Here is a 14,808-nt window from a genome sequence, read left to right as displayed (position 1 = left end):
AAAATGTATATTGTAAACTTTTTCTGCATCCTGTTATAACGTAGAAAAAATGTTCTTTTATCAGCTGAACAGCGTAATAAAATGATTCAGCGTTGTGTCTACGCTTGGTAAAGCTTCTGCTTAGTGAATAATGCAAATGTCGTAAATTCAAGATCCAGGCAACAAACACATTGAACATTCAATACAACGCTAAAGAATATCTTTTGTACTGTGCGGTTTGGTTAAATAAAACATTTACTTTTTAATCTATAGAATGATATCCATAAGTTATGAAATCTTTTAAGATATTTATTTTTCTAAGTGTATATGTTTGGATACTACATTTTTCTGTGTTTTATCATTTGCGTAGATCTATCACTTTCTCCTCACACCCCTAGAACTAAAGCGTATCTGTTCCCTGTTTCCTTCAAACCGAGATACTACGAGATACAATCAAAGGAAGTGAAATCTGATACGCCAATATAAATAACATCGAAGGATTGAAGAATTTATTATGATACTAAGCACATAACAAAACCGAAGATTCCGATGACACCGGCACTGTCTTTTCTTCCCTTGAACCAATAATTGAAAAAAATGGTCTGAAATTAAACAATTTTGTTTTGTTCCAGATTACTTCAGAGGGTCTTACGGGAATCCTTAAGTTTGATGAAGATGGCAAACGGAAAGAGTTTGTGTTAGATATCATTGAATTATCTAAAGTTGGCTTCAAAAGGATTGGATATTGGGATGCTGTAAAAGGAATCAACTACACCAGGACATCAGGAGAAGTCTTTGATATCCTCGCTGAAAAGTGGCAGAATAAGACATTTGTGGTCACGTCGAGAGTCGGTGCTCCTTTTCTATTGGAAAGAGTAGCAAAAAATGGAGAAATGCTTGTGGGCAATAACAGATATGAAGGATACTCTATGGATTTGATTGATGGAATTGCAAAGATCTTGAATTTTACCTATGTGTTTGAGTTGGCGGCTGATGGAAAATATGGATCTTACGACAAGGCGACTAAAAAATGGGATGGGCTTGTAAGAGAACTGCTCGACAGGGTAAGAAAGTTGAAGACTTTATGCTTTGAATAGTTTGAAATATTTATGCAGTTGGTCCACATTTAAGAATATTAAAAATTGCCATTGCATGAATAAAGAAGACAAATATCTCCTAGTTAATACTGAGGTGCATCTATGGCGTTGTTAAATTTTGGATCAACACGAGTAATCCGCTTTCTCCGGACCAGTGGCGGCCGGTGGTCAAAATATGTGGGGTTCACCGGATTACAACATTAAGTCATAAAATAAATTAAATAAAGGTACATACCTATTTATAAAGAAGTTCTATTCTCTGTTCATTTTGTTTAGCAAAGACCTCTATCAATGCTTAACACTGATAGTGCGTTCAGTCTGTCCTGGCTCAACGTGTTAAAAGATTTTATTCTTTTTAACGTTGAGAAACATCTTTAGCTTTCAACTGAGGTCATTCCAAAGGTCACGAATGGTGCACAAAAGTTTTAGTAATTTCACAGTATCGGGAAAGTCTTCTAATAAACAAGTACTATAAAAAAGTTGTAAAATTGATAAAGCGCCGTTAGCTTTTGAAAAATCGTCGCGGGCGTAAATTGCACAGAGTTTACCTTTTAGGTACTGAACTTTATTTAGGAAGTCATACGTTTTAAGCGTCACATTGAAATCATGTTCTGGGAAATTTGACCTGTATCGATTTTTATTAAATAGCTCATTATGGTGTTTACCTTAGGCACGGTAGCCTGAATCCAATTGCATTCTGATGTCAACTTTTCCTAAAACCTTTAAGCTCAAAACTTTTTGTAAATGTAAATGATAAGAATTATGTTTTTTGATTTTTTCAGAAAGGTGAGTTACATCAGTAACACCGCTGATTGTCCAAACTGAATCAACATCGTAAATTAAACACGTAAAACAAAATAAATTATTCAATTGATCACATGCACAGAGCTACAAGCTTTGTTATACATTGTTTTGTTAAATGATCGAGTAAACTTCTTCGATCCAGATTTGCACTCTTATTTTATTATCAGTTCAGGTTTTAGGTGGACCGGCATTTTTTATTATCACTTTGTTTTCAAAACTCGACCTATTATTCTTAATGTATTCCACATTCAAACTCATTCTTAATTTATACGTTGAACAAACACAAAAGTAATCATAAATTAGTATAACATGCAATTGATATGCTTTATTAATAATTGATATACAAGATCGATATAACCTGCAATTAAACTTCAAAACTTTCTCAGAGTAAGAAAAGTTTTAAATTCAAGAGACAATGCCTGGCAACGGCGAGTACTGGCTGAACTGATAATAAGTAATCTGACCATCACTCATCTCTTAATGACAAGTTTTATCCTGTATGCTTGTATCGAATAAGCGTAACATTCGCTGAAAAATAGCAGATGGTAAATTGAAACAACGATATCGACAATAATATCAAACATACGCGTTTTAGTTTAACTTTCTACTGAATAAACCGTTCCTTCTGATGTGGTGGTAAAACTCCGAACGCCGTTCTTGATATGGTATTATTTGCAAAGAATAGTATGTAATGGTATGGACCCACGCTTTCGACTGTTCCACAGAATATGGGACAAAGCAGTTAAATTTTGGATCGCAATCGAAAACGAACTGCTACGAACATAGGCACAAGTCAAAGTCGGTCTGCAAGTTAAGCGCGCTTAATAAGTAGGTACCTTTTGAATGAGATATTATAACCGAACCGAGTTTCGTATTGTGATTAGCCATGTCGGAAATCTTGTTGGTTGTTCGGCGCTCGGGAGCACATATTAGCTGGCCGCCACTGCTCCGGACTCTTGTCTTCCCATTATATGATGTACCAAAAGATACAGATTAGACCACTGAAGATACTCGTTGTATCTTTTTATTTCTTATTTGTTCCTTTTTTTCTTCTAGAAAGCAGATCTGGCCATTTGCGACCTGACAATCACTTATGAACGTCGAACAGCCGTCGACTTCACAATGCCCTTCATGACCTTGGGAATTAGTATCTTGTTCGCCAAACCTGACAAGAAGGATCCTGATCTCTTTTCCTTCCTCTCTCCCCTTTCCATTGAGGTCTGGATTTACATGGCTGCGGCTTACCTTGGAATTTCTGTGCTGCTTTTCATCCTTGGAAGGTTGGAAAATTTGGATTTTCGTTTTTTCAAAGTTGATTTTTTATTTTTTTACAGCACATTTTGATCCTCTGTATATGTAGCCATCAAAACGTAACCTGTGAAATTATAATTATTGAAAAGTTGTCGAATTGTTTATATTTTGCTTTTTTGATATTTGCTGTACCTTTAGATTAAATTTAAAAAAAAATTGATTGGTCAAGTATTTTGACCTCAAATCCAAATTTACGTTTTATATGAAGAAAACTCTTACTGGTATGTTTAATTTGTAAAATAATATTGAAATTTGATGTACTGAATTTTGATCACCAGAATTTTCCTACCTAGTAAAAATATGAACGAAAGTACAAACAAATAGTAAATATAAACGTGGTAAAGAAATAATTAGAATAAATATTATTCTTGTAAAAACGACAAAAAGAAATACTGAGAGAAAAAATTTATTTTTATCTCTTTGATATTGATTGAAGCTATTGAATTTTAGTGTATTTTAGTCGTAGTATAGCATTTTATGCCTATTCAGGATGACGCCGAAAGAATGGTGAACCCCCACCCTTGCAAGAAGAACCCCAAGGAACTGGAGAACACGTGGAACCTCCTGGAATGTCCTGGATCCTTTGGATGACCCTTGGGTCATTAATGGGACAGGGTTGTGACTTAGTGGCCAAAGTAAGGAGAAAGGTCAATAGCGCGATGAAGGACATAACTTTTTCAAAACTCTGAGATCTGTGCTCTTCAGTTGGAGGGTATTTCAGAAACGGAATATAATCGATTTTACCGAAGAGTTTGAATATACATTAAACACTAGAATAGAAAATGACTATTGATACATAGCAATTACAGTGATACATAGCAAGTCCCTACTCTTTTACCATCGACGATCAGTAAAAGTTGATTGAGTTTGAAATTGAAAAAGTAAATTGATTTCTGTAATCTCTTCGGTAAAATTGTTTTCATTCCTGTGTTCAGAAGTAAACATGGAGAATTTGTTTCAGTGCAGTCCAGAATAATATTTATTTATGTGCTATCGGTGTTGTTGCAGTGTCCCATAGTTCAGCTGCTTTAGGTGTTTCATCCAGAATTGTGTCGTTGTTTTCTATTTAATAAGTACATGTTTTCTTATTTAAACATACATTTTATTATAACATGTTATATGTCCTATCAACGTTAGTTAAAATAAAATTAATTAACACCAACTGACTCATTCTCTCCGCTGCGCGCTATACCTATCTAAAAACAGCAAATGACTGCTATAAGGGAAATAGAGGATTAGGTGATTTATTGATTTGATTGAAATCTGTATTCTAATAAAGTTTTATTAGTCGTACCTGCAAAATATATCAATCACTCATTGCTTATGTGAACTTACTAGTAATATTTGTCGTGTATCTTTTCAATCCCCGTACAGGATGTCTCCGAAGGAGTGGTCCAACCCTCATCCCTGCGATGACAAAAACCCTGAACTAGAAAACGTCCTGACTCTGACGAACTCTTTGTGGATGATGATGGGTAGTCTGCTGCAGCAGGGTTCCGACATCATGCCCAAGTAGGAGTGTTCCAAGTAGTAGCCCTTGCGGGAACCCATTTTGTAGATATTTTAGATACCCTTTTAGCTTGTATGGCGTTGGATTTGAGTGACGAAATTGAGTAAGATATCGAAACACACTTTTACATTGATTTGTAAGAAATCTTTTGGCAGCATGCTCTTAATTGAATCTTTAAATTAAAATTGTTTAAAAAACCACTCCAATTTTTTCCATGTACAACAGAGATTTTGTATGATTTTATCACATCAGCTTAATATTATTTTCATACATCACCAAAAGAATTTCTTTACAATAGTCCATTTTAAAAATGTTATTTGAATCTAGCATGATTTGTATCATACCGAGGTAGAAAAAATAACAATAAGAAATTTAAAAAAAAAAGCTTTTTGTAGTCTTCTTCAAGACATCGCATGTGTTTTTTTTTTCTAAGATCGTTGAACATGACAAATCATCCGTTTTTAGGGTCGAAAAATCATTTTATATCAAAGTAAGAAAATAGTTTGATTACAAAACCTTGCTACTGTCTTGTATTCGATATATCGGAGAAATTTCCAGTATTGATTTATTTAAATTTTTTTTATTTATTAATATTATTTTTTTCAATATTCATATTTGTCAAATAATTTGCACGTCACCTAATTTAGAGATTAAATCGTAGTATTTTTATGAGTTTTATGAGCTCTCAAATTCGCATGGAAACATGAGATTTATTTTGATAATACAATTCATTACAAATATTATTAACAATGACTACGCACGTTATAGCGTCAAGATAAAAGTTGTTTTGTGCATTCGAATATATAAACTGATAATATTGTTGTGTTTTTAACGATTAAGGTATTGCAGAAACAGGCAAATATACTGTTTAAGGAAAATAAGAACGTTATTTAAAATAACAAAATAAACTACTCACCTTGGAAACATTTAAAATAAACATTATTAGCTTTTGTCCGATCAATTATTTAGAATAAGAAATGTTGTTTTAACAACTAACACTAACATAAAAGTTTTATACTTCCGGATAAAGGTAAGTCCAGCTTTTTCATAGCTATTTCAATGTTGAACAAATACAATGTTGCCAGATCGTAATCTACCAAGTAGCTTATATTTGATGCTTCATTATAAGTAATTTTCCATGTTTTAATAACTGCGCAGTAAGGATATCCAGCTATATTTTTTTAAAATAAGAATGTTAGTGAAAGTCTTCTAAATTATAAAAATATCAGTATTTTTTTACGAATGTCGATTTAGAAGATAAACTAATTTTCAAGATAGTTTTAATAAGTTTTTATTTTTTAAAGTCCGCCAAATCGATCGAAATCTGACTGGGTATATGCGTCACACGTAACTATATTTTGGGGTCGGTCAGTCTGAAAACAAAACAAAACATAATTTGAACATGAAATAATTTGTCAACCAAGCGCATAACAATAGGCCACTTGCATGGATTTCATAACGACTTGGAAAAAATCGTGTGGATAGATCTTTTTACTAAGATTACGAAAATGTTAGTAAAATTTTGTTGAAATGTACATTTATTTTTATTTTTAAATAAATAAATCCATTATTTGGGCTCGTGTCGTCACTACATGAAAATGTCCCGTCTACTGAAAATGTTCCTATTAATTTTGTAAAATTCCACACTGATTTAATTTTTTTATATGGCATCACTTTGATTTCAGGCGAATTTTTGAATTCGTTCACTAGATTTATTGTTTGTTCTCTGCGAACTTTTCATTTGGTTTGAATTTTTGACAGATGTGAAGAGAACCCCGTACAATTTAGATGTCGGTACGTGTTTTAGAGGTATAATGGTTATGGTGCTGATTTTATCAAAATCAAATTTTATATTCTTATTATTATTATAATTTACAAGTACAAGTATATTACATTGGATTTATTAATATAGACGTTGTACATTATAATGATTTATGATCAATAAGATGGATCAAGGAAAAAAATATTTATGAGATGTAATATTTTTGGTATGCCTCGTTATTCTGCTGTGTCATTCGTGTGGAAAACGTTCTTTTTTTTTAAAATTATTTTCGGCTATGTAATCATTGTTTTTTCTCACCTATAAAATTATGTCCCGTCTTTCCGGTTTATAAAAAAAGGTCTGATTTTTCGGAATGAAATTTTCAAAAAATCCCCAGGGTTTCAAAAATACGATTAAAAAAATAATAATAGTACAGAATGTCTTAGAATATTTTCCTTAACCGGAAAAAAAAAATTAAAAAATATGATGCAAGTGGCCTATTGTAAACCAAGAGTCTACGCAGCGTAACGCGCAACAAAATAGTCCATTCTTAATGCACGCGGCCGGCGAGATATCAGAACCCGCCAACCAATCACAGGCCGTTTTAGTGTCTCATGGTTTTAATCGTTGTAGTATATCGATTCATTAATTCTATGTGAAATAAAATACTATAAAACTAAAAAAGAATTAGTGTTTGTTAATCTAATTTTTAATTAATCATTTTATTTTCTGTATAATATATGTGCTATGTTAACACTTCTTAATTCCAAGGGCCGTATCTACGAGGATGGTGTCAGGAATGTGGTGGTTCTTCACGCTTATCATGATATCCTCCTACACTGCCAACTTAGCAGCCTTCCTGACTAACGAGAGGATGGATGCTACTATCTCAAGCGCAGAAGATCTAGCCAAACAGACCAAGATTAAATATGGTGCAGTTGCAGGCGGATCGACCTCAAGTTTTTTCAAGGTAAATTTAGTACAGAGTCTACGAAATTAGATGTGCATTCTGTATCTCGTGGGAATTGACTGCAAAATTCACAGCTCTTCCTTCTTCAAATTTGACTTACATTATAAAAACAAAACAGGACATAGGTTACAATGGTAGTGATGATATTTCACATATAAAATATTTTATAGTGGGTACCAATAACATGTTTCTTTGTGATTTCTCATTTGTGGGACGTACTGGTGTGGTAGAGACTGGTCGAGGGAGATCTTTTAACCTCTATAGCAGGTCTTTCTCTGAACATCGCCTTCAAATGCAGTAATGAGTAATTTATTGATACGTCACTTCGACCCTCAGATTCCTATCCCCCCCTTATAATTTTTTTCCTTCCAAGAACTTCCTTTCCTTCCTTTCCTAAAAAAAGACCCACACACAGCATCCCCAAAGAAGACATAGGCCTTGAGGAGAATTATTTTTCTCAGGGCCTCCTGTGTGGAGCTAATGTAAAAAAATGTACATTGAGAAATTACCGGGTTTAATGTATAGTAAAGTGTAAAGGGTGTGTTTACGTGTGAGTGTATTTGTTGATGTTAGAAGTGGTGGTATACAGATAAAGGATGTGTGCATTGAGCAGTCCAACAAAATGTCGATGTTAGATTAGGTTAGGTTGTTTCACATAATTTGAAGTTCTGTAAAAAGTTCTATTAAAGTTCTGTTATTATTTCATCATGTACCTATTCTTTCATAATACTTGGATAATAACAGAACAATCATATGTTTCCTTATAATGTCTCATATGTGGTAAGTATATTCAGTAATTACCGGGAGAAGCGTGTAATGTATAAATTGTTTTTGTGTGTATGTGTGTGTGTATATGTATGTGTGGGTGTGTATGTATGTATGAGGGTGTGCGCGCGCGCGCGTGTGTGTGTGTGTGTGTGTGTGTGTGTGAGGGTGTGTGTGTGTGTGTGTGTGTATACGTATGCGCATTGAACAGTTTATAATATTATTGACATGATGCTACTTATTGAATGTATGAAGAGCACGGTTAATTGGGATGTTTGATGCTGCATTTGTTTTGTATTTAAGCATCCGGAATAACGCTGTACTCGTATGTCGTGTACGTCTCAAAGATATGTTAAAATAAATTAGAGACAAAAATTCGGCCCATTCGAAGTTATTGCTTAAAATTCTACGTATAAATGTTAAAAGATAGAAATGTACATTCAAAGATATTATTGAATTAGGGGTTTGATAGTTCGTAAATTTGTTTTGAGTACGTTCTATGCTATCGATGTACAGTTTATATTGTAGATTTCGAATTCATTAAGCATATTCCAGCGCACTTCTGACTAATGCGAAATATAACGTTTGTAAGCAGATATTCTATAGAAATGTTAAACTTACGGTTGAAATCTAATATTTCATTTTTCATTTCAATCAGGATTCAAACTTCTCAACTTACTCTCGAATGTGGACAGCAATGGAGTCCAACAGACCTTCTGTATTCGTTAAGAACAACGACGAAGGAAGAGAACGAGTATCCAAGGGAAAGAGACTGTACGCATTCATCATGGAATCCACCTCTATTGAGTACATCGTGGAGAGACACTGCGATTTGGTGCAGGTTGGGGGACAGCTCGACAGCAAAGGATATGGAATCGCAATGCCGATGAGTAAGGACCAATTGGTTTAAAGTGTAAAAGAACTCCCGATATTTTACGGATTTGCTAAAAAAGTTCAACGATTCAACGAAGTCACCCTCATCGCATTTTGATCCTAGTATATCCCATCGTTAAATCCGAAGTTACATCGAACATTCCCAAACAAAGATTAACCATGGCCCGTATTCGTAGAACACGTATAATTTCGAATAATCCCTTGAATTCCCATATTTTGTTGAAAAACAATTTAAAATATTATATTATGGAGCGTTTTTGAATTTTCTAACCGAAGGAATTGTGACATTTGTATCTGGTTATAACACAACAATCTATGTTTATTTTAAATTTAAAATATATAAATATCAAAATTTTAACAAAATTCTATAAAAATGTGTTTCATAGAACTGCTTTTTCGCAATATGGAATTAATATTAGAGGCAAATTGGTTTATTTTACGTATACAGTAATATTCCCTGAATAGTTGAAGAAGATTGTGAGAATATTTATATTCGTCAAAGTGAAAGTTTGCAAATGTTTGACACGTGAAAGTTTGCAAAATCCGCCGAGTTTAGGTCGTCGTGTCTAGGACTGTCAGAGAATTGAAATAAAAAAAGCACCTTTGAAAAATATATTTATTTATTTGAAAACCTATTAAAAATATTTACAGTAATTAGATGTAGTCAAAAAAATGTTTTACTTAATATGAAGAAAAAATCGTGAAACTAACATCTCAATACATCATTATTATATTTTATTTTCATAATTATTATTTCCGATAAAATATTGATTATCTCTAAATATCACTTCATATTTATGATTTAATTTATCACCCTTATGTAAAATTCTTTTTAGGCGTATCAATAAATAAATATTTAAGATCCATCCAAATTTCGATACGGCAACCAACATCAAGAATGTTCCTTCATGGAATGAGTATTTATTTATTTATTTTGTGACGGTATGTTGATGGCCTCCTTGGTCGAGGAGTATGGTTTTCGAGTACAATTCCTGAGGTTGCGGGTTTAAATCCCGTTCAATTCAAAATTTTTAAATTCAGTTTTCGAAACCTAAATTCATTCGAAATTCGCTCAGTTTCCAATAAAATTCAAAACATATTTGCATATACTTGTATATATTTAAAAACATATATATACAGTACAAGTAAAAAAGAAAATTAACTTTTTTCAAAATCCAACACTTGATGGTGGTGTTGAGGTAAAAAGTTTGAATTGTTTGTATGGGAAAATAAATATTACTTTATAAAACATTTGTATGGAAATTTTTTTTTTCGAAAATACTAATTATCTTTTCTATTTCTACCATTATGTAGAATCACCTCCAGAAGTGAGCTCACTTTATCACCGGACACCCTGTATATATATATATAAGACCTAATTTAATGACGTCATCAAAAATACCATTATCTCTTAAAGGTTACCGTAAGGACGTTAACAACAGAAATCTTTGAAGTTCTTTGTTCAAAAGATACAAAATAATAAATTTAATTATAAATTTTCATATTTTTGTTTTTAAAAACCTTTAATTTGATTTTAATATAGTTTTGAAACGATTTGGAATCATTTAATTTAAAATTATAATAATGAACCATTTATTTGCACAGCCCTATCCATTTCACATGTAACCTGACACACGCTTATTTAAAAAAAAAACAATTATATTTTAACTTAACTACTACAAACCTCGAAATATTAGGACAACGCGGATACTGATGTGATATGGTCCAGCGCAATTATTAAATAATAATAATGATAGTTGGATAATTTGTATAGCGCCGTTTTAATGAAAAATCATCTCAAGGGTGCTGGTTCACTTGATCGTGCTATGTATTCCTCGGACGTCTCCGACTTATTTTACCATTCACATTCGCGTCATACCTTCTCCTTTCTTCGTTCATCGATTTTTTTTTTTATAAGAAAGACAAATATTCCCGGGTTACGAATAACCTGACAATATTTGAAAATCTCCTACTACCACCACAGTGAGCTGAAAATGTTGCTTGTGTTATGATGGAGGACTAAGCCAGCCGAGGATTTGAACACACTACGCCTGGGTGGGACCCAAACGCGATGTCACCTCGGCACCTCAAAAAATTGGAAAATGATATTTTATAAACAGTTATAAAGTAAGAAAATAACTTTCAACACATTTTTGTTATTTGTTTTTGGGGTGTTATGCCGTGTTGCGCTAACTCCTTCTTTAGCCAACGTTTCGGACAACATTGCAGTGTCCATCATCAGGGCAGATGTGTTATTTGAGGTTGTGTTAAAATGTGAGCTTATGTATGAGTTTGTGATACCGTGTTGCCAGCTCCAACCCTCTGAGCTAACATTAACGTATCATTTTTTTTTTTTTTTTTTTTTTATATTTAAAGTGGTTTTCTTCGTTTAGCTCTGGTGTATCCGTCAATTACCGGATACCAAGAACTATTGAGCTTAGCTCCATCGTCTCTATTAATGTTTACGGGATTTTTATGAATTTCAATGGCTTCCGTAATCAGCCGTGCTCTATAAGTTTTGGGTCTCCCCAGATGATGGACACTGCAATGTTGTCCGAAACGTTGGCTAAAGAAGGAGTTAGCGCAACACGGCATAACACCCCAAAAACAAATAACAAAAATACTTTTGGCCGTGAAAATCTTAAATCATATTTTTCAACACATTTGTTCAGTTTGCAAAGTTTTCTGTGTATTTCATATATTATGCTCTATTAATTTTTTCCCGTAAAAACAAGTACTGTTTTAGAAACTAGATAAAATTATCTTTCTTGTGTATGTATTTAAAATAAACATTACTATTTCTAACGCTAACCACAATATCACTTAATTTTTTACTCCAATCGTAGAAAAATTGAGAGAACTCGATATTTCGAAAACACATTTGTTTTGTTTGGGGAATTTGTAAGATAACTGAAACTTCACTTTTATCTCGTCCATATAATGAAAAAAATGATAAATAATTTTTAAAGCTTAACCGTTATTTACCATATGAATTATTCATTTTAACTTTTTTTTTTTTTTTTGTAATTATTTTTTATTTTTAATAATAAGTTTACATGGTACATAATTCATTTTACATCGTGTATTTTTTTACTACTCTTCCATTGAAAGCATTTGCTTGTGTATGGAAGGGGAGTGTACATAAATGTTGTTGTTAGTTAGTACTTAAATAATTCTTTTTACATAAATGTATGTTTGCTGTAGTATTTTTGTTGATAGTAGTGATGGATAATATATTAATTTATTAAATTTAAAAAAGAAAGGAAGTTATGGAAAACTAAGGATATTTGTGAGATTAATTAAATGACAGTAGTTTTTTTTCAGAATATTTTTAAAGTGTCTTTTGACAGAGAGCAGTATTCGGGTTTTATCATTAATGCTTCTGATTTCTTCTGGTAGACGATTGAAAAAAGTTCTTCCCTGGTAAGTATAATGATGTTGTGCAAAAGACGTATTTAGTTTTTGGCATAGAAAAACATGTCTAAGTCGCGTTCTGCTTTCATTTAAAAATTGATATTTATCTTTTCTTTTTATAATTTGGATTAATGAGTTTTTAATATATAGGTCTTTAAATGTAGGTACTTGAAATTCTTCAAACAGGCGTTCTGTTGGGTAGTCAAAGGATTTTTTTAATATAATTTTAATAATTGTTCTTTGTATAATTTCAATTGGAAGAAGGTTACATTTATACGCGGATCCCCAACTAATAATAGCGTATTGTAAAGTGGATTGAACTAAGGCATAGTAAATTAAATATAGATTTTTTATCGACAGAAAGTTTCTAATTCTTAAAAATATATATATTAATTTTCTAATTTTGTTTACTACTTGACATATTTGTTCCTTCCATTTCAGATTTTTATCAATAATTACTCCTAGATATTTAATTTTATTTGTTGTTTTTAGTACTGTACAGTTTGATTTGCAATAGTTTTGGCTGTGAATTTTAGTATTATTATGTATGACAATGTTAAAATTTTTAGGAGTATCATTTGTATGGATTGCAAATGGAATTACAAATGTCTTTTCATTAATAAGTGACAGTAAATTAGTGTCGAAAAAATTCTTGAGCGTGTTGATGTCTTCTGTGGCCTTTAATTCTACATTTTCCCAAGTCTTATCACTTATTATTAATACTGTATCATCGGCGTATGACGTAATTTGACCGTGTAAAGGTTGAAAAAAAATATCGTTTACATATATAGTAAATAGAATTGGTCCAAGCACTGTACCTTGGGGGATTCCAAAGCTTGTAATCTCTTGATCACTATTAACACCATTGATTTTTACTACTTGAGGACGGTTTTTTAAGTAGTCGGTGATCCATTTAATCGCGTTGCCTTTTATGCCGATATTATTCAATTTTTTTAATAGCATCTCATGGGATATGCTATCGAATGCCTTTCTAAGGTCAATAAATATACCCGCACATTTTTTACCTTTATCTAATGATTCGTAAATGTATGAAGTTACGTTAGCAATAGCATCTTGTGTGCTGAGTGATTTTATAAAGCCAAACTGGTTTTTGTGTAATATTTTATTATTATCTAGAAAATTTACCAATTGTTTTTTTACTATTTTTTCAAAGATCTTTCCTATATTAGAAATAAGACATATTGGGCGATAATTCGTTGCTTGATGTGGATCTCCAGATTTGTAAATAGGTGAGATTATTGTGGTTTTGTAGTTCATTGGAAAAATTCCATTTGTTAAACTTAAGTTTATTAAATGAGTGATAGGTTTTATTAAGTGAGGTTTCATAGTTTTTAACATGTGTGTCGTAATAGAATCAAAACCGGGGGAAGAACCTCCTTTCATATTTTCTATTATTTTCGAGATTTCACATTCTGTTGTTGTTTCAAAAATTGAAAGTATATTACGTTTCTGTATATTTTTATTTTTATGGTTTTCTTGGTTTGAAGGTTTATGAATATTTTTCGCAAGATTTTTCCCAACATTTGCAAAGAAGGAATTAAATATGTTTGCACATTGTTTAGGCTGTATATTGGCATCTATAATTTTTTTATCATGTTCAATGTACTTAATGTTTTGTGTTTTTTTTGTATTTTCTATGGCGAAATTAACAGTTTTCCACATTTGTTTATGGTAAAACTATTTTAAACATTTTACTAATGACATCCAATTTAAATTTTTTAGGTAAACTGTAAAAAAATATTATCTTTCTAAGGTTAAACAATTACGTATTTTCGCATGATAGAAAAAAAAACATACAAATAATTTTATGAAATATTGACGCCAGGTCATATAAAACGCTGGAGTGGTTAAACGTTTCAATTTTGATCGAGTAGGAGAGAACATGCATCGATTTAACAATTTTTTATTGTTAAATATCATTTTCGAGACGATTTTTGATGTTATGGCCACAGGTGACTAAGAAAATGCAGAAAACCGTAAAATATTGAAATATCCCTCGTGTCATCTTCACCTTCAATAAATATGTAATTACAAAGTTTTGGACCCCTGCTTCTCATCATAGGTAATTCACAGATGAAGTAACTAGGACTATTATGATCATCCTTCCAGTAAAGTGGTTCCAGGAAGAGGTCGTATGAACGTCATCGACTTTCGTTCATAAAGACGAAAAACACAGAAGTTTCTAGAACGATGACGTCACGTACGACACCCCGTCTGGAACTAGTGTAGAGTTTTTTTTTTTTTTGTTTTAGGCAATTTACCCTAAAAAGAGTGCTATGTG

The 14,808-nt window shown here is 32.1% G+C and overlaps 1 protein-coding gene across 1 annotated transcript in view; it reads left to right on the top strand.

Annotated features, from left to right (window-relative positions):
- LOC149419755 (glutamate receptor ionotropic, kainate 2-like) overlaps positions 1 to 14,808 on the top strand; it is a 59,690-nt gene that overhangs the window by 35,729 nt on the left and 9,153 nt on the right. The window contains exons 8-12 of the mRNA XM_089637263.1: positions 612 to 1,043; positions 2,937 to 3,160; positions 4,566 to 4,703; positions 7,235 to 7,433; positions 8,857 to 9,088. Of these exons, the coding sequence (XP_089493389.1) occupies positions 612 to 1,043; positions 2,937 to 3,160; positions 4,566 to 4,703; positions 7,235 to 7,433; positions 8,857 to 9,088 (1,225 nt within the window). The remainder of the gene's footprint in view (positions 1 to 611; positions 1,044 to 2,936; positions 3,161 to 4,565; positions 4,704 to 7,234; positions 7,434 to 8,856; positions 9,089 to 14,808) is intronic.

This window comes from Hesperophylax consimilis, chromosome 11 (genome assembly GCF_061612785.1).
Source record: "Hesperophylax consimilis isolate HC1 chromosome 11, BYU_Hcon_1.0, whole genome shotgun sequence".
NCBI classification, from domain to species: domain Eukaryota; kingdom Metazoa; phylum Arthropoda; class Insecta; order Trichoptera; family Limnephilidae; genus Hesperophylax; species Hesperophylax consimilis.
The sequence above is the reverse complement of the archived record's forward strand: the minus strand, read 5'-3'. Positions and strand labels throughout refer to the sequence as shown.